At 40.9% G+C, this 24,052-nt stretch overlaps 1 protein-coding gene and 1 long non-coding RNA gene across 6 annotated transcripts in view; one reads left to right on the top strand and one right to left on the bottom strand.

The window, feature by feature from the left end:
- LOC105476706 (nuclear speckle splicing regulatory protein 1) overlaps positions 1-19,637 on the bottom strand; it is a 67,802-nt gene extending 48,165 nt beyond the window's left edge. For 2 of the 5 annotated variants that reach the window (XM_011732880.2, XM_071082611.1), the window contains exons 1-2: positions 19,576-19,637; positions 18,283-18,376 (exon numbers count right to left, since the gene is read on the bottom strand). In XM_011732880.2, the coding sequence (XP_011731182.1) occupies positions 18,283-18,376; positions 19,576-19,595 (114 nt within the window). In that variant the 5' untranslated portion in view covers positions 19,596-19,637. Of the gene's footprint in view, positions 1-18,282; positions 18,377-19,055; positions 19,075-19,106; positions 19,399-19,575 lie in introns of those variants that run through there. The other 3 variants (XM_071082613.1, XM_071082612.1, XM_024791280.2) reach the window with 2 other exon arrangements.
- Positions 18,957-24,052, top strand: part of LOC139359508 (uncharacterized) — a 28,273-nt gene continuing 23,177 nt past the window's right edge. Inside the window, exon 1 of the long non-coding RNA XR_011615569.1 lies at positions 18,957-19,034. This is a non-coding gene — a long non-coding RNA (uncharacterized lncRNA). The remainder of the gene's footprint in view (positions 19,035-24,052) is intronic.

The raw sequence follows: 24,052 nt of genomic DNA, 5'->3' as shown, positions 1-24,052 counted from the left end.
ACAGAAAGCTTAACGAAACTGGATCTGGTAATGATTTCTTAGATATGACACCAAAAGCAGAGGTAACAAAAAAATTGATAAACTGGATCAGCATAATTAAAAACTTGTGCAGGAAAGGACCCTTCCAACAGAGTGAAAAGGCAACCCACACAAAGGAGAAAATATCTGCATATCATATATCTGGATACACGGATTGATATAAGAACTCCTACAACTCAACAAGAACAAAAACCCTGATTAAAAAATGGGCAAAGACAGCTGGGTGCGGCAATTCATGCCTGTAATCCCAGAACTTTGGGACGCTGATGCAGGTAGATCACGAGGTCAGGAGATTGAGACAATCCTGGCTAACACAGTGAAACCTCGTCTCTACTAAAAATACAAAAAATTAGCTGGGCGTGGTGGCAGGCGCCTATAGTCCCAGCTACTCGGGAGGCTGAGGCAGAAGAATGGCATGAACCCAGGAGGTGGAGCTTGCAGTGAGCCGAGATTGTGCCACTGCACTCCACCCCGGGCGACAGAGCAAGACTCCGTCTCAGGGAACAAAAAATAAAAATAAAAATAAAAATAAAAGGGCAAAGACTTGAGATACCACTTCATACCCCTTAGGATAGCTACTATCAAATAAAACAGTCAATACCAAGCGCTGTGAATGGATGTAGAGAAATTGGAACTTGTGTGTATTGCTGGTAGGAATGTAAAATGATATAGCCACTGTGGTGGTTCCTCAAGACTGAAACAGTCCTCAAAAACTTAAACACAGAATTACCATATGATCCAACAATTCCCCACCACCACCCAAAGTATACAGTTGGCCCTCCGTATCTGTGGGTTCCATCTACATGGATCCAACCAACCATGGTTTGAAAATATTTGGAAAAAAAAACTGTGCCTGTACTGAAGATGTACAGGATTTTTCCTTGCTATTATTCCCTAAACAATAGAGTATAACTATTTACACAGCATTTACATTGTATTAGGTATTACACGTAATCCAGAGATGATTTAAAGTATATGGGAGAACATGCATAGGTTATGTGCAAATACTATGCCATTTTATATCAAGGACTTGGGCATTCACAGATTTTCATATCTGTGGGAGGAAGGACCTCAAACCAGTCCCCCACAGACACCAAGGGACAACTGTACACTCAAAAGAACTGAAGGCAGGAAATGAAATGAAGACTTGTGTAGCCATGTACATAGCAGCATTATTCACAATAGCCAAAAGGTCCAGGCACGGATGAACAGATTAAACAAAATGTGACACACATATACAATGGAGAAGGAAATTCTGACACATGCTATACCATGGATGAACCCTGAGGATATTATGCTAAGTGAAATATAATCCTGTCACAAAAAGACAAATACTATATGATTCCATGTATATGAAGTATCTGGAATGGTCAAATTTATAGACACAAAGTAGAATGGTGGTTGCTAAGGACTGGGCAGGGCATGGGGGAAGGGGAGTATAACAAGTATATAGTTTCAGTTTGTGAAGATAAAAAAGTTCTCAAAGTAGACCATGGTAATAGTTGAACAACAGTGTAAATGCATTTAATGCTACTGAACTACACACTTAATGCTTAAATGGTAAATTTTATGTTATGCATATTTTACAATTTAAAAAACAGCAAATAAAATCCAGTTGCACATTTAAAGAATAATACACCAAGACTAAGTCCAGTTTATCCTAGTATTTTAGAGTGGTTTCACTTTTCAAAAAAATCTATCAATGTAATTCACAATAGTAACAGATACTGAAAAAAGAGCTGACAAAATTCAATCCCTAATTAAAATGTTTAGCAACTAAAGTTATTGGTCAATTTTGATAATTGATCCTGTGTTAACAAACATCACCAAAGTCTCAAGGCTTACAATACAAAGGTTTATTTCTCACTCATGCTACATGTCCACTGTGGACAGCCGTGGCTCCTCACTGTCTTCATTCTAGGACTGAAGCTGAAGGCACCGTACCTATATGCAACATACTGTTCAAATGGCAGAGGGGGAAAAAGCAATGACTTAATCAGGCAACGACTCCTGAAGTTTTGCTCAGATACAGCATACATCACTTCCACTGGCTAAAGCAAGCCTCACGGCTAAGCCTGATATCAAGAAGGTAGGAAGTATATTCTCTCACAGGGATGGGCACCTGATAGAAGGACTCTATAAAGACAGACTCAGTAAAGAGGATTGCCCAATAGTTGCAAACAAGATTTGGGAATGACAAATCTACAATACAGGAAAACTCCCTTAATTTGAAAAAGGATATTTACCATGAACCTAGTGTGAATAGCATACTTAATGGTGAAACATTAGAAATACCTTCATAAGGTATTAAAATATTAATATTAAAATCATTTTCAGGTAATATGATCACCTACCCAGAAAATCCAGAGGATTTTTAACCTATTATTACAACTAATGAAAGAGTTTAGCAAGGTGCTCAGATACTATACCCACATACAAAAAAAATCCTTAGATATATACATAAAATATGACATATGTACAAATGTGTGTGTGTATATAATTACTTTTGCTGTGTATCAGCAATAAATGCTTAGAAAATGTAATAACTTTAAAAGACCCCAATCAACCATATGGATTATTAAGTCAATCAGCTTTTAACCTCAGGCAAGTTATTTAAACTTTCTGCCTGTTTCCTCAACTATAAAATGAGAATAATGACATCTTATTTCACTGATTCTAAAACACAGATTCTTCATATCTTAACCTCTCAGAAATCAATGACTTCTTAAAAAAATGCTGTCACCCAGGAAGCAATAATGATGTCTGTCTGAAAAGTTTTCATTGACACTTTCTGGTAACACCAAGAAAGCATCAATATCAAAGCATCTTAGATTTGATAAAATATGGTAAATCAATTAACACATGATTACATGAGATAATTCATACCAAACACGTAAAGCCATGCCTAACATACACAAAGTGCTCAATAAACTTTAGCTTTTCTTATTCTTTGTCCTATCATATATTAAAAGAGATTATAATGCTAGAGTAATTGAAATAATACGGTATTGAAGGAGGATTAAAGAAAAAAAATCAATGAAACAGAATAGTCCAAAGAAACAAACCTACATATTTATGGAAATTTAATATATAATAAATAAGCCATTTTTATGTCAGTGGGGAAAGCCCAGACTGGTAGTTCTCAATCATATCATACCCAATACTCTTTTTGTTTTTGTTTTTAATTTTGAGACGGAGTCTTGCTCTGCCTCCCAGGTTCAAGCAATTCTCCTGCCTCAGCCTCCCAAGTAGCTGGGACTACAGATGTGCACCACCACACCCAGCTAATCTTTGTATTTTTAGTAGAGAGGGGGTTTCGTCATGTTGGCCAGGATGGTCTCAAACTCCTGACCTCAGGCGATCCACCCGCCTTGGCCTCCCAAAGTGCTGGGATTACAGGCGTGAGCCACCACTTGAGCCTGGGACACCAAGGCTACAGTGGGCCACGATCACAAAAATGAAATAAAATAAAATAAGCAGTTTTTCATCTATATGCATGTTCAGAGGGATTTCACCTATATGAATCGGGGCATGAGATGCACAGTTATCTACCACCTCTGGTCCTCATCAAAAACTGGTGCCAGCACCGGGCATGGTGGCTCACACCTGCAATCCCAGCACTTTGGGAGGTTGAAGCAGGTCACAAGGGCAGGAGATCGAGACCATCCTGGCTAACATGGTGAAACCCTGTCTGTACTAAAAACACAAAAAAATTAGACAGGCGTGGTGGCGGGCGCCTATAGTCCCAGCTACTCCGGAGGCTGAGGCAGGAGAATGGCGTGAACCCGGGAAGTGGAGCTTGCAGTGAGCCGAGATCGCGCCACTGCACTCCAGCCTGGGCGACAGAGCAAGACTCAAGACTCCGTCTCAAAAACAAAACAAAACAAGAAACTGGTGCCAACAACATCCTACCTAAGATAGCTGTGATAAGCGCCAGGCATGGTGGCTCACACCTATAGTTCCAGCACTTTGGGAGGCTGAAGTGGGTGGATCACTTGAGCCCCAGGAGTTCAAGACCAGCCTGGGCCAACATGGTGAAACCCTCTCTACAAAAAAACACAAAAATTAGCTGGGCATGGTGGCATGTGCCTGTAGTCCCAGCTACTCAGCAGGCTGAAATGGGAGGATCGCTTGAGTCCTGGACGCAGAGGTTGCAGTGAGCTGTAACTGCACCACTGCACTCCAGCCTGGGAGACAGAGTAAGACCCTGTCTCAAACAAATAAATAAGTATAAATAAATACAATCGTGATAAGCAAAAGTCACTCCACAAATTTCTGAATGTCCTCTTGAAGTAGCAACATACCCACTGAAAACCCTTGGGATAGACTATTAAAAAAAAATATATATATATATATATATATATATAAAACATATATGTATCTCCAGACAATGGGATATCCTCTAATCTCCTCAAAACATTCCTAGGTCACTGGAAGGCAAAGTTGTGTAATTTCACATGATAAAAAGCACATTTGACCACAACTTCTATTTGTGTTCCCTTTCCAAATAATTAACAAGATTGACCCTCTGAAGTCAACCTGATCTTTACCAGTCCCCTACTAACTCCTTTTCTATTGTTTCTGAAATCCAGTCTCTGAAACTTTGGAAATTCCATGATGAACAAACTAACTCTCAGAGGGAGTACATTAAAAAGCATTGACTTTAATCAAGCAGACCTGGATTCAAAATTTAGCTCTATTATCTAAGTACTCTGTGTGTGCTATGGACCAGCTAACTTCTTGACACCCTAGGTTTCCTTAGCTGTAAAATCTCTCGTTTTTCCTTAACTGCTTCTCTTTCGGCCGAAACCTACACAAATTCTCTCTATCCTAAGACAACAACAAAAAGGAAAATTACATTGACTGTACCATTATAGGCATTCTTTGTTTTATTGTGCTTCACCGGTACATTTTATTACAAATTGAAGTTGTGTGGCAACCCACCACTGAGTAAGTCTATCAGTGCCATTTTTCCAACAGCATGTGTTCACTTCATGTCAGTGTGTCACATTTTGGTAATTCTCACAATATTTCAAGCTTTTTCACTATTACATGTTACAATGATCTATAATCAACAATCTTTGGTGTTACTAATGTATCTGCTTGGGTAAGCCATGTACCATGCCCAGATAAAATGGGTAACTTAACTGACAAATGTGTGTGTTCTGACTGCTCCACCAACCGGTGTTCTCCTCTCTCCCCCTCCTCAGGCCTTCCTATTCCCTGAGCCACTACAATACTGAATGTAGGTCAACTAATAACCCTACAATGGCCTTTAAGTGTTCAAGTGAAAGAAAGTGTAGCAGGTTTCTTACTTTAAATCAAAAGCTGGAAATGATTAAGCTTACTGAGGAAGGCATGCTGAAAGGTGAGACAGGCTGAAAGCTAGGCTTCTTGCAGCCAAACAGTCAAGTTCTGAATGCAAAGGAAAAGTTACTGAAGGAAATTAAAAGTTGCTACTCCAGCGAACACATGAATGATAAGAAGGCAAACAGCCTTATTGCTGATATGGAGAGAATTTCAGTAGTCTGAAGAGAAGATCAAACTAGCCACTATGTTCCCTTAAGCCAATTCAGAAGCTGCTGTAAGTTATCCAGAAAACCTAACTAGGACCATCAATGAAAGTGGCTACACTAAACAACAGATTCTCAATGTAGACAAAACAGCCTTCTATGGGAAGATGATGCCATCTAGGACTTTCAAAGCCCAAGAGAAGTCAATGCTTGGCTTCAAAGCTTCAAAGGCTGACTCTCATTGAGCATCTGAAAAATGCTAGGGTCCTTAAGAATTATGCTAAATCTACTCACCTGTGCTCTACAAATGAAACAAAGCCTAGATGACAGTACATCCATTTACAGCTTGGTTTACTGAATATTTTAATCCCGTCATGGAGACCCACTGCTCGAAAAAGAAGATTCCTTTCAAAATACTGCTCACTGACAATGCATCAGGTTATCAAGAGCTCTGACAGAGATGTACAAGGAGACGAATGTTGTTTTCAGGTCTATCAACACACTATCCATTATGGAGCAAATGGTTCAAGGAGCAATTCTGACCTTCCAGTCTTATTTATGAAATACGTGTCAAGGCCAGGTGTGGTGGCTCATACCTGTAACCCCAGCACTTTGGGAAGCCAAGGTGGGTGAATTGCTTGAGCCCAGGAGACCATACTGGGCAACATGGTGAGACCCCTGTCTGTACCAAAATAAACAAAAAAAACCAAAACATAGCCGGCTGTGGTGGTCAGTGCCTGTGGTCCATGCTACTCGGGAGGCTGAGGTGAGAGGATTGTTTGAGCCCAGGGGCAGAGGTTGCAGTAAATCAAGATTGCACCACTGCACTGCAGCCACAGTGACAAAGCAAGACCTTGTCTCAAAAAAAAAAAAAAACATTTCTTAAACTCTACAGCTTAAGAAATGGGTGGGCAAGTAAACTGAAAACCTTCTGAAAGAAATTCATCAGTCTAGAAGTCATTAAGAACACTTGTGATTCATGGGAAGAGGCCAAACATCATTAATATGAGTTTGGAAGAAGCTGATTCCAACCCTCATGAATGACTGAGGGCTTCAAGACTTCAGTAGATGAAGTTGCTGCAGATGGGGCAGAATTAGCAAGAGAACTAGAATTACAAATGGAGTCTGAAGATGTGACTGAACTGCTCATGATAAAACTTGAACTGATGACAATCTCATGATTAAACCTGAATTGATGACAAATTTATTCTACTGGATGAGCAAAGAAAAAGGTTTCTTTTCTTTTTGAGACAGTCTCGCTCTGTCGCCCAAGCTGGGGTGCAGTGGCATGATCTTGACTCACTGCAACCTGCACATCCTGGGTTCATGTGATTCTCCGCCTCAGCCTTCTGAGTTGGTGGGATTATAGGTGCGTGCCACCATGCCTGGCTAACTTTTCTATTTTTTAGTAGAGACGGGGTTTCACCATGTTGGCCAGGGTCGTCTTGAACTCCTGACCTCAGGTGATTCGCTTACTTCAGCCTCCCAAAGTGTCGGGATTACAGGTGTGAGCCACTGCACTGGTTTCTTTTTTTTTTTTTTTGAGACGGAGTCTCGCTCTGTTGCCCAGGCTGGAGTGCAGTGGTACACCACAAGCTCTGCCTCCTGGGTTCATGACATTCTCTTGCCTCAGCCTCCCGAGTAGCTGGGACTACAGGCGCCTGCCACCATGCCTGGCTAATTTTTTGTATTTTTAGTAGAGATGGTTTCACCATGTTAGCCAGGATGGTCTCGATCTCCTGACCTCGTGATCCACCCCCCTCGGCCTCCCAAAGTGCTGGGATTACAAGTGTGAGCCATCGCTCCCAGCCTTGCACTGGTTTCTTTATATGGAATCTACTCAACGGTGACGACATGAGCATTGTTGAAATGACAACAAAGAATTTAGATTGTACTAATGTAATATAAACTTAGTTGATAAAACAGCAGCAGGATTTGAGAGGACTGACTCCAATTTTTTAAGTTCTACTGTGGGTAAATGCTATCAAACAGCATTACATGTTATCAATAAATAATTCATTAAAGGAAGAGTCAGTCAATGCAGCAAACTTTGTTTCAATCTTAAGAAATTGCTACTGCCACCCAGCCTTCAGCAACCACTACCTAATCAGGCAGCAGCCGTTAACACTGAGACGAAACCCTCCAGCAGCAAAGAGATTATTGCTGGCTAAATGCTCAGATGATCATTAGCAATTTTTAGCATAAAGTATTTTAAAATTATGGTATAGGCTTTTTTTTTTTAGCTATAATACTATTACACACTTTAAAAACTATAGCATAGCATAAACATAACTTTTATATACACTAGGGACTTGCTTTACTGAGATATTTATTTTACTGCAGTGGTCTGGAAACATACCCACAATATCACCGAGGTATACCTGTATTTCTTCGAACTATCATTTCCATCTCTTCCTCTGTCTCTTCCCTGTCAAACTCTTTCAAAATAAGATCACTAATTAAATTTTAAAAGTTAATATTCAGATGAGGGGACAATAAAAGACAGAAAAACTGTAGAGCTAAAGAAAACATATTGAAGACTAAAATAACACCAATAGAGCTAATAAATAAATTAGAAACAGTAAGAAACAGAAAAGCTATAACTGAAGCACTGACAAAAGTTTAATCTTAGTAGAGAGAAAAAGACATAGACTGAGTAATTTCCCTAAATACCTGTTTAATTCTTCTTACCCTACTCTACTTTTTCACAGCTCTGTAATCTTCTAAATTCACATGTAACTTACTTCTCTGTTATGTTAATTACTTATCACCCCGCCCCACCACCTGGTGCCACCTCTAGAATCTAAGTGCCACTGAGGCAGTGGCTTTTGTTATGTCTCATCGGCACAGGGCAAGTGATCAGTAAGTGTCTGGTGAGTGCATGAATGAACGCACGACAATGGCATGGAAGAAAAGGCGATCCTCCAAAATGATAACCTAGCGCGTGGATGACAGTAAATTTCAATGCAATGAAGAAAAAGCTAAATATTTAGAGAACAAGCAACAACGTATTCCTGGAAAAAAAATTCAAAATTATTTGCAGCAAGACACATTGAATTAAAAAGGCTATAAAAGAATACACTCTCCAGTAGTCCAAGCCAATTAAAAAAAGTCTAGAAGTAGGGAAAAAATAACCTATAGTGTACTTCCTGATAAGAACATTAAGTACCAGAAAAAAAATGACTAATTCTGTAAGATTTTGAAATAAATTGTTATTCTGGAAATACTACACCCAATCAAGTAGATATTTAAGTGACAAAAGCAATGGGCAAGCATTCTTTAACAATCAAAAACTTAGGCCAGGCGCGGTGGCTCAAGCCTGTAATCCCAGCACTTTGGGAGGCCGAGACAGGTGGATCACGAGGTCAGGAGATCAAGGCCATCCGGGCTAACACGGTGAAACCCCGTCTCCACTTAAAAAATACAAAAAACTAGCCGGGTGAGGTGGCGGGCGCCTGTAGTGCCAGCTACTTGGGAGGCTGAGGCAGGAGAATGGCGTAAACCCGGGAGGCGGAGCTTGTAGTGAGCTGCACTCCAGCCTGGGCTCCGTCTCAAAAAAAAAAAGAAAAACAAAAAAACAATCAAAAGCTTAAGAAATAATGCCCCAATGAGCACATGTTGAAAAACTATGAAATTAAGTCAAAGACCTCAGAAATGGAAAACAATGGTTAAAAAGACTAGTGGAGGCTGGGCTTAGTGGCTCACACTTCTAATCCCAGTACTTTGGGAGGCTGAGGCAGGAGGATCGTTTGAAGCCAGGAGCTCCAGAACAGCCTAGGCAACATAGTGAGACTCTACCTCAACAAAAAATAAAAAAAAATTAAGCGGGCATAGTAGTGCATGACTGTAGTCCCAGCTACTTGGGAGGCTGAGGTGGGAGGCGTGCTTCGGCCTGGGAGGTTGAGGCTGCCATGAGTTGCGATTGCACAAACTGTACTCCAGCCTGGGTGAAAGGGCAAGATCTTGTCTCAAGAAATGGAAATAATAATAATAATAAGTAGTAATATAAATTAAATAAAATGTAAAACTAAGTTAATAAATTTTAGCTATCTAAACTTAATACTCTCTTTTAAAGTGGTTAAAAAGTTTTGTCTCTTTATCTAAAAGCCACAACCAGGCCAGTTACAGTAGTTCGCACCTGTAATCCCAACACTTTGGGAGGCTGAGGCAGGAGGATTGCTTGAGGCCAGGAGTTTGAGACCAGCCTGGGCAACAAAGGGAGACCCTATCTCTACAAAAAATAAACAAATTAGCCGGATGTGATGACATATCCCTGTGGTGCCAGCTACTGGAGTGCTGAAGTGAGAGGATCACTTGAGCCCAGAAGGTCAAGGTTGTAGTGAGCCGTGATCATACCACTGCACTCCAGCCTGGGCAGCAGAGCAAAACCTCGCCTCCAAAAAAAGTGCAACAATTTTCAGATTGTATATATCAGATCTCTTAGTGGCATATAAATTATGCTACAAAACTAGATTTCACCAGTATACCATTGTTTAGAAATAAACATTTCAATTGCTGACATTAAAAGGAAAACTCATTATGCTCTGCAAAATGGGCAGGCATTTATCATAGATAAACATCTAAAAAGGAGTTCAATGTTTAATCTGTCACGCAACATCTAACCATTTTGGTCACTTACAACACTCGTGAAATATTTGTTATCACAAATAATTTTTTTTTTTTTTTGAGATGGAGTCTCGCTCTGTCGCCCAGGCTGGAGTGCAGTGGCCGGATCTCAGCTCACTGCAAGCTCTGCCTTCCGGGTTTACGCCATTCTCCTGCCTCAGCCTCCCAAGCAGTTGGGACTACAGGCTCCCGCTACCTCACCCGGCTAGTTTTTTTGTATTTTTTTAGTAGAGACGGGGTTTCACCGTGTTAGCCAGGATGGTCTTGATCTCCTGACCTCGTGATTCGCCCATCTCGGCCTCCCAAAGTGCTGGGATTACAGGCTTGAGCCACCGCGCCCGGCTATCACAAATACTTTTAAGAACAATCATACAGACCAGTGGTCAGCAAGTTATAGGCTATGGGTCAAATACAGCCCATCTCCATTTTTATAAATAAAGTTTTATTAAAACACATTTATTACTCATGCTCATAATTTATGCATTGCCTAATGGCTGCTTTCACACTGAGACTGAAGTTGTACAGTTGCCCTGCAAGGCCTAAAACATTTACTACCTGGCTCTTTACAATACAGACAGCTAAAACACCTGAATAAATAATCTTACCGATTTTTAGAAGCTAGCCTAGGCCAGGCATAGTGGCTCATGCTTGTAATCCTTTGGGATGCCAAGGTGGGCGTTTTACTTTGAGCTCAAGAGCTTGAGACCCGCCTGGGCAACATGGCGAAACCCTGTCTCTACAAAAAAATACAAAAATGAGCCAAGAGTGGTGTCTCACACCGGTGGTCCCAGCTACTCAGGAGGCAGAGGCTAAAACATCACTCAGGCTGGGAAGCGGAGGTTGCAGTAACCTGAAATCTCACCACTGCATTCCAGCCTGGGCAACAGAGCAAGACTCTGTTTCAAAAAATTAAAATGAAGCTAGGCTAGATGGCCAGACCCTAACTCACAGAGCTCATACTTTATCTAGTACAGTGACAAGACATGTATGTAAACAACTTATAATGCAAGATTTTAAAAGCTAAGTGCATTAACAATGTAAGAAAAAGGAAGAGATTCTTTCCAGTGAGGAAAATCAAAGAAGGTATCTTGAAAGAAGTAGGTTTTGCACTGGGTTTTGAAGGATGGCTATAATTTAGACATTAAAAAAATGGGGAGAAGACTTGCACTGTAAAGAAAAGCAGGCCGGGCGCGGTGGCTCAAGCCTGTAATCCCAGCACTTTGGGAGGCCGAGACGGGTGGATCACGAGGTCAGGAGATCGAGACCATCCTGGCTAACCCGGTGAAACCTCGTCTCTACTTAAAAAAATACAAAAAACTAGCCGGGCGAGGTGGCGGGCGCCTGTAGTCCCAGCTACTCGGGAGGCTGAGGCAGGAGAATGGCGTGAACCCGGGAGGCGGAGCTTGCAGTGAGCTGAGATCCGGCCATTGCACTCCAGCCTGGGCGACAGAGCGAGACTCCGTCTCAAAAAAAAAAAAAAAAAAAAAAAAAAAAAAAAGAAAAGCAGAGCTGTGAAAAACTGCAAGCACGACAGTGTACTTTTTATGAAGGAACAGTTAGGAGAAAATACTAATAAGCATTTTAGGGGCAAAGAACAGAGAAAGTTTCCAAAGTCAAGATTAGATTTTAAATATAATTACGTTCAGGACTGAAGATCAGTGATTATAACTGCTTCATGAAGATCAATCTGACAACAATATCTGAAATAATTTGAGGAGACAGATAAGGAAAGTAGTTATGAAACAATTAAAATAATCCAAGAGAAAAGAATGAACATGGTGACAGTGAGACCAGAAAAGAGAGGATTGGAAAAAAAAAAAAGATTAAATATATTACGATGACAGCAAAATCACTTACTTATGAATTGAGAGCAGCATCAGAATATGCTTATTCATATGGTGTAAAAACTTTCACCCCCCCCACCATCTCTCCCACCTTGAACAAAATGATAATTAGTTCTAATTTGTTCTGACAATTTCTACTAGGCTGGGCATGGTGGCTCACGCCTGCAATCACAGCACTTTGGGAGGCTGAGGCAGGCAGGTCCCTTGAGGCCAGGAGTTCAAGACCAGCCTGGCCAACATGGTAAAACCCCATTTCTACAAAAAATACAAAAATCAGCTGGGCCTGGTGGCGCATGCCTGTGATCCCAGCTACTTGGGAGGCTGAGGCACAAGAATTGCTTGAACCTGGGAGGTGGAGGCTGCAGTGACCTGAGATTGCGCCACTGCACTCCAGCCTGGGTGACAGAGCCAGACTCTGTCTCTGTCTCAAAAAAGAAAGGAGGAAATGCTTAAATTACAATTAAAAGGGACAGACTACCACTTTCCCACTAAACTAACCCCGGATGCAAGCACAAAAGGAAAACAATTCATGTGCTAGGGCTCCCTCTGCTGGACCACTAGAGAGAAAATCTGATCTTAAATGCTTCTGCTGAATTGATGAAAAGAATAGATTAAGTTGGCTTCATAGCAGCTCCTTTCCAAGTGTATCAAACCCTCTCCTCAGGCCGGGCACGGTGGCTCAAGCCTGTAATCCCAGCACTTTGGGAGGCCGAGACGGGCGGATCACGAGGTCAGGAGATCGAGACCAGCCTGGCTAACACGGTGAAACCCCGTCTCTACTAAAAATACAAAAAAAAACTAGCCGGGCGAGGTGGCGGGCGCCTGTAGTCCCAGCTATTTGGGAGGCTGAGGCAGGAGAATGGCGTAAACCTGGGAGGCAGAGATTGTAGTGAGCTGAGATCCGGCCACTGCACTCCAGCCTGGGTGACAGAGCGAGACTCTGTCTCAAAAAAAAAATAAATAAATAAATAAATAAACCCTCTCCTCAGGAGGGGAATAAGAAATTATCTTTCTTCTGTATTTTCCACAGCACTAATAATTTAACTGCTGCTTAAATTGTTGACTAATTATGAAAGAGATTTTAATATATAGTCAAATTTCACAATTTTTTTAGATCTTTTTTTGAGACGGAGTTTTATTCTGTCACCCAGGCTGGAGTACAGTGGCTCGATCTTAGCTCACTGCAACCTCTGGCTCCAGGGTTCAAGCAATTCTCCTGCCTTGGCCTGAGTAGCTGGGATTACAGGTGCCCACCATGATGTCCAGCTAATTTTTGTATTTTTAGTAGAGATGGGGTTTCACCATGTTGGCCAGGCTGGTCTTGAACTACTGATCTCAAGTGATCTGCCCACCTCAGCCTCCCAAAGTGCTGGGATTACAGGCCTGAGCCACTGTGCCTGGCCAAATCTCACAAATATTTAAATATACTCAACTAAGAAATTTACTTCTCAGTAAAAAGACAAGCTGGAATTAACCGGATTGATTTTTTTTTTATAGGTAAGGAAATTATTCTAAAGAATGGTTTTATATTCCGTTCACTAAGAAATAAGCTGTAGCTCCCCTGTCCATTGGCTTTGACTGGAAGGTCAAAGAAACCAGGCTGGCCAACATGGTAAAAATCCATTTCTACTAAAAGTACAAAATTAGCCAGGCATGGTGGCACATGCCTGTAACCCCAGCTACTCAGGAGGCTGAGGCGGAAGAATTGCTTGAAACAGGGAGGCAGAGACTGCAATGAGCTGAGATCATGCCATCGCACTCCAGCCTGGGTGATGAGCCAAACTCTGTCTCAAAAAATATACACATAAATAAAACCAGAGTTATCATATGAACCAGAAATTCTATCCTAGGTATATATCCAATACAATATCCAATAGAAATGAAAACATGTCCACACAAAAAACCTATACACAAGTATTTATAGCAGCATTATTGCCAGAAATTGGGAAAAACCCAAATGCCTACCACAGACAGATAAAATATGGTACATTCATACAATGGAATATTATTCAGTAATAAAGAGTATTGACACGTTACGATCATGAGAATATCATGCTAAGTGAAAGAAGTCAGACACAAAAGACAGCCTATTGCATGATTCTATTTATATGAAATGTGCAGAATAGGCAAACCCATAGAAACAGAAAGTAAATTAGTGTCTGCCAGGGTTTAGGGGTGGGGAGAATGGGGAGTGATGGTAATGGGTACACAGTTTCTTTCTGGGTGAGGAAAATGTTCTAAATAGTGGTGATGCCTGCACAACTCTTAAAAATCAGTGAATTGGCCAGGCGCGGTGGCTCACGCCTATAATCCCAGCACTCTGGGAGGCCGAGGCAGGTGGATCACGAGGTCAGGGGTTCAAGACCAGCCTGACCAACATGGCGAAACCCCATCTCTACTAAAAATACAAAAATTAGCTGGGCTTGGTGGTGGGTGCCTGTAATCCCAGCTACTCAGGAGGCTGAGGCAGGAGAATTGCTTGAACCTGGGAGGCAGAGGTTGCAGTGAGCTGAGATTGTGCCACTGCACTCCAGCCTGGGCGATAGAGCGAGACTCCGTCTCAAAAAAACAAACAAACAAACAAAAAACCGTGAATTGTACACTTTAAAATGGTAAAGTATACAGTGTGTGAATTACACATTTTTTTAACAAGGAAAAATGATGACCAAAAAAAAAAAAAAAGGATCTTGCATAAGGACTCATCTCTTTACTTTCCCATATATTCAATGTGGCTGCCAGGTCCTACTTATTTCTGTGGTATCTCTCACATTTTTCCCCATTCATTCCCACTGACTTCAACCTAGGTTAAGATCTCTCACCTGAACTGCTAAAAAAGCCTTCTAACAAGCTTTGCTAACGAGCATTTTGAACTTTATCTCTCATTTCTCCCTTTCTTTGCTTTACAATTCAAGAGTTATCTTCCTAAGGTAAAAGTGTGATAATATTACCAAATTGCTCAAAAACTACTTAAAAATATAAAGTTGAAATTTTATACAAAAAATTTAAGGTACTCCACAATCTGGCCCAATCCTGTTACAACCTCATCTGCAACACTTTTTTCCTATACACCCTATTCTCCAGCCACAGTATTCCACAAAAATGCCTTGTACTTGTATGCCATTCTGTATTTCTTGCTGTTCTCTCCCAACTGAAATTATTTCCACCTCTATTTTTGCCTATTTAAATCTAAACCAGCCTTGAATGCTATTTAAATGCTTATTCCTGCAAAGTGAATCATTTCATTCTCTACATTTCATTCACATTCTGTAACTCTATTGTTAAAACAAGGCAAGACAGAAGAACGAATAGTATAGGTTTGAAGGTCAGATACGCCTGTGTTCAAATCCCAATCCTGACACTTATTTATCAGCCACATGGCCTTGAACAAATTACTTAACCTGAGCTTCAATTTTCTGACCTGTAAAATGAAATAATACATCACAGAGTGATCCTGAAGATCAAATAAAGTATAACAAGCACACAGGAATCCTCAGTATATTAGTTTCCTTTTCAAATTTCAGTCTGCTTTATATTCATATTCACATGTCCGTCTTCCCCACTAGACTAGACACTGGTTGAAAGCAACACTATATATGGTCCCAAAAAAACTGTTAAAAGGGTACTACATAATAAAAAGTACAGAGGTTACAGGTGCAAAACTGATCAACTCTTAACCTATAGTAGGTATTAAATATTTATTAATGAAACAACATAATTAAAAATTCAAAAGTTGTAATTAGTAACTTCCTCAATATTCCATTTGAAAATATTCTAGTTGGCTACGCAGAAATGGAGATTTAACTAGTAACCTTGATTTAGTTCTTATGTCAATTACTCTAAAATTTTATGAAGAAATAAAAACAGAAAAATGGAAGAAAAACTTAAGTCACTGTTAAGCGGGAAAAAATCCATTTTAAGAAAAAAGTGATTCTACAACTACTGGATAAATCTGGCATTATACTGAGTGGAGTAAGTCAGACATAAAAGAGTACATACTGTATGATAGTTTTTATATGAAATTCTGTAACAGGCGAAACTAATCTAGTGATAGAAATACAAGCACTTGTCTAGGGCAGCAAGTGGAGAGGTAGACTGACTGCAGCAGGGTATGGAAGGCCTTTTGGGAGAGAGCGAAACGTTTTAAATCTTGATTGGGGCATATACATTTGTCAAAAATCATCAAGCACTTAAAATCTGAGAATTTTATATGTAAATGATACCTCAATTTTTAGCAAGTGTGAGCCACAGAGCCAATGTCTTCAAAAGTAGCAAAGAAATATCAAATATGTTCAATTATCTACCCATGCTATTATATAATAAAGACTGAAAAACGGCCAGGCGCAGTGGGTCATGCCTGTAATCCCAGCACTTTGGGAGGCCAAGGTGGGTGGATCACCTGAGGTCAGGAGTTTGAGACCAGCCTAATCAACATGGTGAATTCCCACCTCTACTAAAAATACAAGCATTAGCCAGGTGGGATGGTGCGTTCCTGTAATCCCTGCTACTCAGCAGGCTGAGGCAGGAGAATCGCTTGAACCTAGGGGGCAGAGGTTGCGGTGAGCTGAAATTGCACCACTGCACTCCAGCCTAGGCAACAGAGGGAGACTCCGTCTGAAAAAAAAAAAAAAAAGAGGCTGGGCACGGTGGCTCACGTCTGTAATCCCAGCACTTTGGGAGGCCGAGGTGAGTGGATCACCTGAGGTCGGGTTCAAGACCAGCCTGGCCAACATGGTGAAACCCCATCTCTCCTAAAAATATAAAAATTAGCTGGGCGTGGTGGTGGGGCACCTGTAATCCCAGCTACTCAGGAGGCTGAGGCAGGAAAATCTACTAAATATACAAAAAATACTAAAAATACAACAACAAAAGAAAATTAGCCGGGCATGGTGGCAGGCACCTGTAACCCCAGCTACTCGGGAGGCTGAAGCAGGAGAATCACTCGAACCTAGGAGGCAGAGGTTGCAGTGAGCCAAGATTGCACCATCGCCCTTCAGCCTAGGTAACAAGAGCGAAACTCTGTCTCAAAAAAAAAAGAAAAAAAAATATTAAAACATGACAGGAGTATTAGAAAAGCACACATTTACTGGGCGTGGTGGCTCACACCTGTAATCCCAGCACTTTGGGAGGCTGAGGTAGGTGGATCACCTGAGGTCAGGAGTTCGAGACTAGCCCGGCCAATATGGTGAAACCCTGTCTCTACAAAAAATATTAAAAATATACAAAACTTAGGTGGGCATGATGGCAGGTGCCTGTAATCCCAACTACTCAAGAAGCTTAGGCAAGAGAATAGCTTGAACCCAGGAAGCGGAGGTTGCAGTGAGCCGAGATCACGGCATTGCACTTCAGCCTTGGCAACTGTGCAAGACTCAAAAAAAAAAAAAAAAAAAGAAAAGAAAAGCACACATTTGTGGTTGTTTCTGATATATAACTGTGAGTTTCACAGAAAAAGTTTTGGCTGCTAAAATAGAAAATTTTTGTTTTTGTTTTTGAGACGGAGTCTCGCTCTGTCGCCCAGGCTGGAGTGCAGTGGCCGGATCTCGGCTCACTGCAAGCTCCGCCTCCCGGGTTTATGCCATTCCCCTGCCTCAGCCTCCTGAGTAGCTGGGACTACAGGTGCCTGCCACCTCGCCTGGCTAGGTTTTTTATATTTTTTTTTAGTAGAGGCGGGGTTTCACTGTGTTAGCCAGGATGGTCTCGATCTCCTGACCTCGTGATCCACCCATCTCGGCCTCCCAAAGTAATAGAAAATTTTTATATTAGATGTTATTGTAGTACTATCAAGGGTAATTATTTACTACCATGATTATAACTGAGCAATTACATTTGGCAGATACTGAATTTAAAAAAAGTAGTGTTGTTAAGAACTGTTATATAGTGATCTTAGCTCATGGTTAACAAATTAAAAACTGCTTTTGCTAATAAAAATTTGTAGGAAATTGGTGACATCTTAATAACTCATACCTAGGGATCTTTTTTTTCATACCTAGGGATCTTTACACCAACAATTTTGTTATGACAATTTCAGTAGTCGGAAAAGACTGTGTATTTGTTTAAAGGTAAAGTTCACAGCTTTTAGAGGGAAAAAAATATTTTAAAAAATCGGTGGAGCTGCTTTCTTTACACATTCCTTTTTGACAGTTCTGTAAATTATACTTCACTGTACTGACAAATAACAAAGGCAAAGGTATCAGAGTCGCAAGTTCAATTTTTAAAAAATTTACATTTCCAACAATGTACGAGTAAAACATAGGTTTCCTTACCTCATCATCATCATCAGAATCATCCCCAAACACTGATGGTTTTTGCAAAACAGGGTGCAACTGCTGTGTTTTCTTTGGCAAAATAAGCCCATACCTGCATATATTTTTTTTGAAATAGAAATTAAACCATTATGTTTAAATGTTAACAAATACATCTACTATCTCTTCCACATGAAGCTACCAAATCAAAACATGTCATAAGCTTTATGAACACATAACAGACTGTTTCTGCTTCTCAGTGATGTCAAAATTCTAACATGCCGTAAGATTCTATAATTATTACTTTAAGTGATCATTTGTGGACACGGGCCAAACTCGAATATCATTTTTATCAAAGAAGAGAAGTAAATGAAAAGTTCAGAAATGTTTTAAGATGGCGAAGTGATGGTAACATTTTTTAAAAAAATTGTGTAGTGGAAAGTTTAGTTCATGTCCACCAAAGATTTTAAAATGCTTTCAATTATCCTTGTGGTCTAACAAGTCAAGAAAATGGCCAGATTTTTTTTTTCCTACTGTGTACTTATACAGTTTCTAAGAACTGACTGGATAGTGTAACTCACTAAAATTTTTAAAAGATTAACTGAGAAACCCAAGTAGCCATGGGGCAAGTTCGCATTACACTTTATTAAGATCACGTGCTTTGCTAAGCGAACCATCCCATCAGATCCACCTCCTTCTGTTTCTCACGTTTTGGCCTTTAAGATGCGGAGATCACGGGAGGCCGCATCAAAACTAAGGATTACACATCAAAGGTAAACCTTTCAAGTACGTACAGTATTTGTCTCTTTTGCGGCAACGTATATCCCAATTTCCTATATGCCTACCCTTTTTCTGTGGCTTCTCAGAACAATATTCCTAAAACGAGAAGGAAGGGCGGGAATCAGGACTTGAGCTTCTGCCAAGGAGAACAAGGCCCTCTAAGGAAGCCAGGAATTGTCTCTCTTCACACTGCCCCTGAGAGCATCCAAGCGGGGAGAAACTCAAGCGCGGGGTAGGAAGCAAGACTGAGGGGCCTCAGACCGAGCTTTTGGAAAATAGAAAAGTCTCGCTCTCTGCCCCTCAGCCTAACTTCCTTTATTTCCTCACAAGTTTCTCCCTCAAACTTCGAGCTTCCATCCTGGAAAATGTACGGGGGAGGGGAATCTACGTTCCTCAGGACTTCTCGTTTTTTCCCGTCTGTACCCCTGAAGACACAGTCCCTTCACTTCCAGCGCATTTAAAACTCCTCGGCCAAAGACACAGTCGCCGTAGTTTCTCATCCCCCAGCCTGACCCTAACTCCCGCATCACTCACTGCCTGCCCGGAATCGCCATCTTGCTCCCGTGTCCGCTGAACGTGGCCGACGCCACCGTGACGCTGACGCCGATGACGTCACTTAAACTCTCGCGCGGCTTTGGGTGGCCCGGATTCTGCTTGTCTGTTGAGTGGCTGGTTTGAGTCACTTCCACCGTACTGGGAATCGGATCCCGTGGCCTCTGTTTTGTTTCGGAGCCCACCGGCTGCCTCAAAATCTGTAGGAGAAAAGAATGACAACGTTCTAGGCCAGTTGTTCCAGAGTGTGGTTCTGCGACCAGCGGCATCACCACAACGGGAGATATTGTTAAAATGACAAATTCTCGGGCACCACCCCAAACCCGCCGAATCAGAAGTTTTGGAGTGGGGAGAGTTATCTGAATTTTAACCCGCGGGTAATTCTGATACTCAAGTTTGAAAACCACGGCCATGGCTATCGATATTCCCCCTACCCACTTCCAAGTGTTCAGTTTAACTGGTTCAGGATAATTAGGCGAAAAATGAAAATCCATGTATTAATAATACCTTACATGGGACCAAAATTATTTTTTATTTTTATTTGTTTATTTTTTTGAGACGGAGTTTCGCTCTTGTTGCCCAGGCTAGAATGCAAAGGCGCGAACTCGGTTACCGCAACCTCCACCTCCTGGTTTCAAGCGATTCTCCTGCCTCAGCCTCCCGAGTAGCTGAGATTACAGGTATGTGCCACCAGGCCCGGCTAGTTTTGTATTTTTACTACAGACGGGGTTTCTCCATGTTGGTCAGGCTGGTCTCGAACTCCCGACCTCAGGTGATCCGCCCGACTCGCCCTCCCAAATTGCTGGGATTACAGGCATGAGCCACCGTGCCCGGCCCATATATGATACCTTTTTGAAAACTCTACCCACATCTGTGCACTCATTCACTCTTGGTTCATTCCAGACTAGTCTCAGAGCAGCCAAAGAGATCAATTACTGAGAGAAGGATGTTGAAGTCTCCAACTATAATTGTGAATTTGCTTCTCCTTTCAATTCTATCAGTTTGTGTCATGTATTTTGAACTTAGGTATGTAAACATTTAGGATTGTTATGTTCTCTTGCATTAACCTCTATAGCATTAAGAAGTGGCCCTCTTTCTTCCTTTATTCTTTGCTTGGTCTGCTCTAAATATAACTGGCTTTCTTTTGATTAATGCTAGCATAGTGTATGTTTTTCAACCTATTTTAATCTGTGTATTTATATTCAAATTGGATCACACGTTGACAGAATATAGTTGGGTCTTTTTTATCCAGTCTGGCAGTCTCTTCCGTTTAATTTGGATGTTTAAAACGTTTTCATTAAAGTGACTATGATTGCAGACTGGGTGGGGTGGCTCAGGCCTGTAGTCCCAGCACTTTGGGAGGTTGAGGCCAGCATGCACAACGTAGCCAGACCCCATCTCAAAAAAAAGAAAAAAAAAGTATGATTGCTGTTTTCTACTTTTCCCAACTGTGATTCAGCTTATGATTTTCATGCTTCAGCCTCCCTTGTTGGTTTATTGACCATACTTCTTTGCTTGTTATTTTTTAAAGCTGTTGCTTTAGGGTTTCTAATATATGTCTTAAACTTATCACAGTCTACCTTAAAGTAAGAATCTACCGCTTTCTGTATAGTATAAGAAGCTTACAAAAGTATACTTCCATTTTATCTCCTAGTTTGTGCTATTGTCACTATGTCGTAAATGCACGATAAATTATTTTTGCTATAAAAAGTAAATTCGTTTTTAAAAAGATTTTTTTGAATAGGAAAAATATGTTTACCCACGTATTTATCATTTCTCATGTTTCCATGTCTTTGTGTAGATTCAGATTTCTGTCTAGTATAATATTTTTAAAAATCTTTTTTAAAATTTTTATTGAGCAGTAATTCACATATCGTACAATTCATTCATTTAAAGTGTACAATTCAGTGGTGTTTAGTATAGTAAAGTTGTATTTTTAGTATAGTCATAGTTCTACTACCCTCACCACAAGCAATTTTAGATTTTTTTTTTTTTTGAGACAGAGCCTTGCTCTGTTGCCCAGGCTGGAGTGCTGTGGTGCATCTTGGCTCACTGCAAGCTCCTGGGTTCAAGCCTCCCGGGTTCAAGCGATTCTCCTGCCTCAGCCTCCCAAATAGCTGGGATTACAGGCATGTGCCACCACACCCGGCTAATTTTTGTATTTTTAGTAGAGACAGGATTTCTCCATGTTGGCCAGGGTGGTCTCAAACCCCTGACCTCAGGTGATCCACCTGCCTCGGCCTCCCAAAGTGCTGGGATCACAGGTGTGAGCCACTGCGCCTGGCCACTTTTAGATTATTTTTAATACCCAGCAAAGAAACCATGTACCTATTAGTCGCTCCTATTTTCCTCCAAATCCTCCAGTCCTGGGTAACCATTTTATGTCTATAGACTTGAAGTTCTATCAGTTTTAACTTCATGTATTTTGAAGCTCTGTCATTAGGTTTACAATTGTAATGTCTTCTTAATTGACTTTTCATTATCAAATAACCTTTATCATTATAATATTCTTTGCTCTGAAATCTACTTGTGTGATATTATAGCCACTCCGGTTTTCTTTTGACATTAACTCTAGGGAAAGCAAAAGGATGTACAGGAATGGAAAATAATTGTAATTTACAACATGGCTAAGCTCTAAATAGCATACATAATCATGATAATATAAACACTGAATATTGATCTATTCTGATTAAATTACTATGTAATAATATTGAGAAGAAGGGATGGGAAGTGTGTGTGTATGTATGCTGAGGAAGGAGCTAAATCTTTGTATTGTATACTGGGAGATTAATAGATATTGCCTAAATCGGAAAAACAAAAATAGCCACACAAGCATGTAATTTAACAATATAGAGGTAAATGTCAAAACCACAGCTAAAATAGAGGTTGGCAAACTTTTACTGCAGTCGGATAGCAAATAATTTAGTCCATGTGACCCATGTGGTTTTTGTGGCAACTACTCAACTCTGCCCTGATAACGTGAAAGCAGCCGTAGACATGGGCATACCTATTCCAATAAAACTTTACCATACCAGGCAGCTGGCCAGATTTGGCCAATGGGCTGTTTACCAACTCCTGAGCAAAAAGAATTGAAAGTAGTTGATTCAGAAGCAAGGAAAATAGAGGTAAGGTGGGGCTGGGAAATGCCGTGGTCTCAGCAGATCTTGTGTAACAGAATGACTTTTTAGGAGTATGTGTTACTTTGCTTAAAATAAAGAGTAAAAAATAAAGCCCCCTGCCAGGGCTGCCTGCCTCTTGCTTGAAGAGACTGAATGGGGAATTAGTTACCCATAATTACCCAGGGGGGAACTCAATATCCTAGATAATTTGAGTTTTTCAATTGGTATATTCTGTATTCTTCCATTGCCTTTGGGACATTTTAATGAAGCGGTCATGGGATTTTCCCTAGGCTAGAAGGGACAGTTTCTCAGATGCAGTGTTGTAGAGTCTGCAGCAGTGGTGGTAACTGCAGCGGTGAATAAGGGCACAGAGAAGCCTCCTAACATTTTGGAACCCAACTTTTGAAACTTTAACCAGAAATGCTGTAAGGACAAGCTGGGTAAACCAGTAAAAGATAGATCATCACTACCATCCTCATGGTTATTATACAACAGAAATTTCCAATCATCTTCAACTTCCAGAACAGAACAGTTGACTAAATTGGATCCATTACCGAAACCCTTGGATCTTCCATTTAATCTTTTGACACTAGTGTTACTAATGTTAACTTCACTACTTTCAGTTTCTTCTCTTTGCACCCAATCTTTTCCCCAACCAACTACTTACACCTTTTCTCTACCTATAGTTTCTGCTAACTTGTAGCATATTGAAGGCACTATGCACCAACTTCCTTCAAGGCCTCTCATGACACCTTTGGCCTCTCTAAACACTTAATTTCCTTTTATTATTTTTTAGTTTTTATTTATTTATTTACTTACTTATTTTTGGAGACGGAGTATCACTCTGTTGCCCAGACTGGAGTGCAGTGGCGCGATCTTGGCTCACTGCAACCTCCACCTCCCAGGTTCAAGCAATTCTTCTGCTCATCTCCCGAGTAGCTGAGATTACAGGTGCGCACCACCACGCCCAGCGAATTTTTGTATTTTTAATAGAGACGGGGTTTCACCATATTGGCCAGGCTGGTCTCGAACTCCTGACCTAGTGATCTGCCCGCCTCGACCTCCCAAACTGCTGGGATTACAGGCGTGAGCCACTGTGCGCGGCCTTAATTTCCTTTTAGACACTGCTCCCATTGCTGTTTCCCAGTTTGGCTTGTCCATGGTTTGGGTGCTTTTTATATTAGGCCATTTCACAAATTGGTTTCACTTTGGTAAGGGGTCACCCCTAATTCAAACAACTGTAACTAGAGAGTCAATCACGTAATGGCCACCTAGAGTTGCCTCATCACTTGAAGTGCTTGGGCAGGACAGTCTAAGCTCAGACAGTAGATGGAGGACAG

This window comes from Macaca nemestrina, chromosome 17 (genome assembly GCF_043159975.1).
Source record: "Macaca nemestrina isolate mMacNem1 chromosome 17, mMacNem.hap1, whole genome shotgun sequence".
NCBI classification, from domain to species: Eukaryota; Metazoa; Chordata; class Mammalia; order Primates; family Cercopithecidae; genus Macaca; species Macaca nemestrina.
Note: the sequence above shows the minus strand (reverse complement) of the source record. Positions and strands in the feature narration are given on the sequence as shown.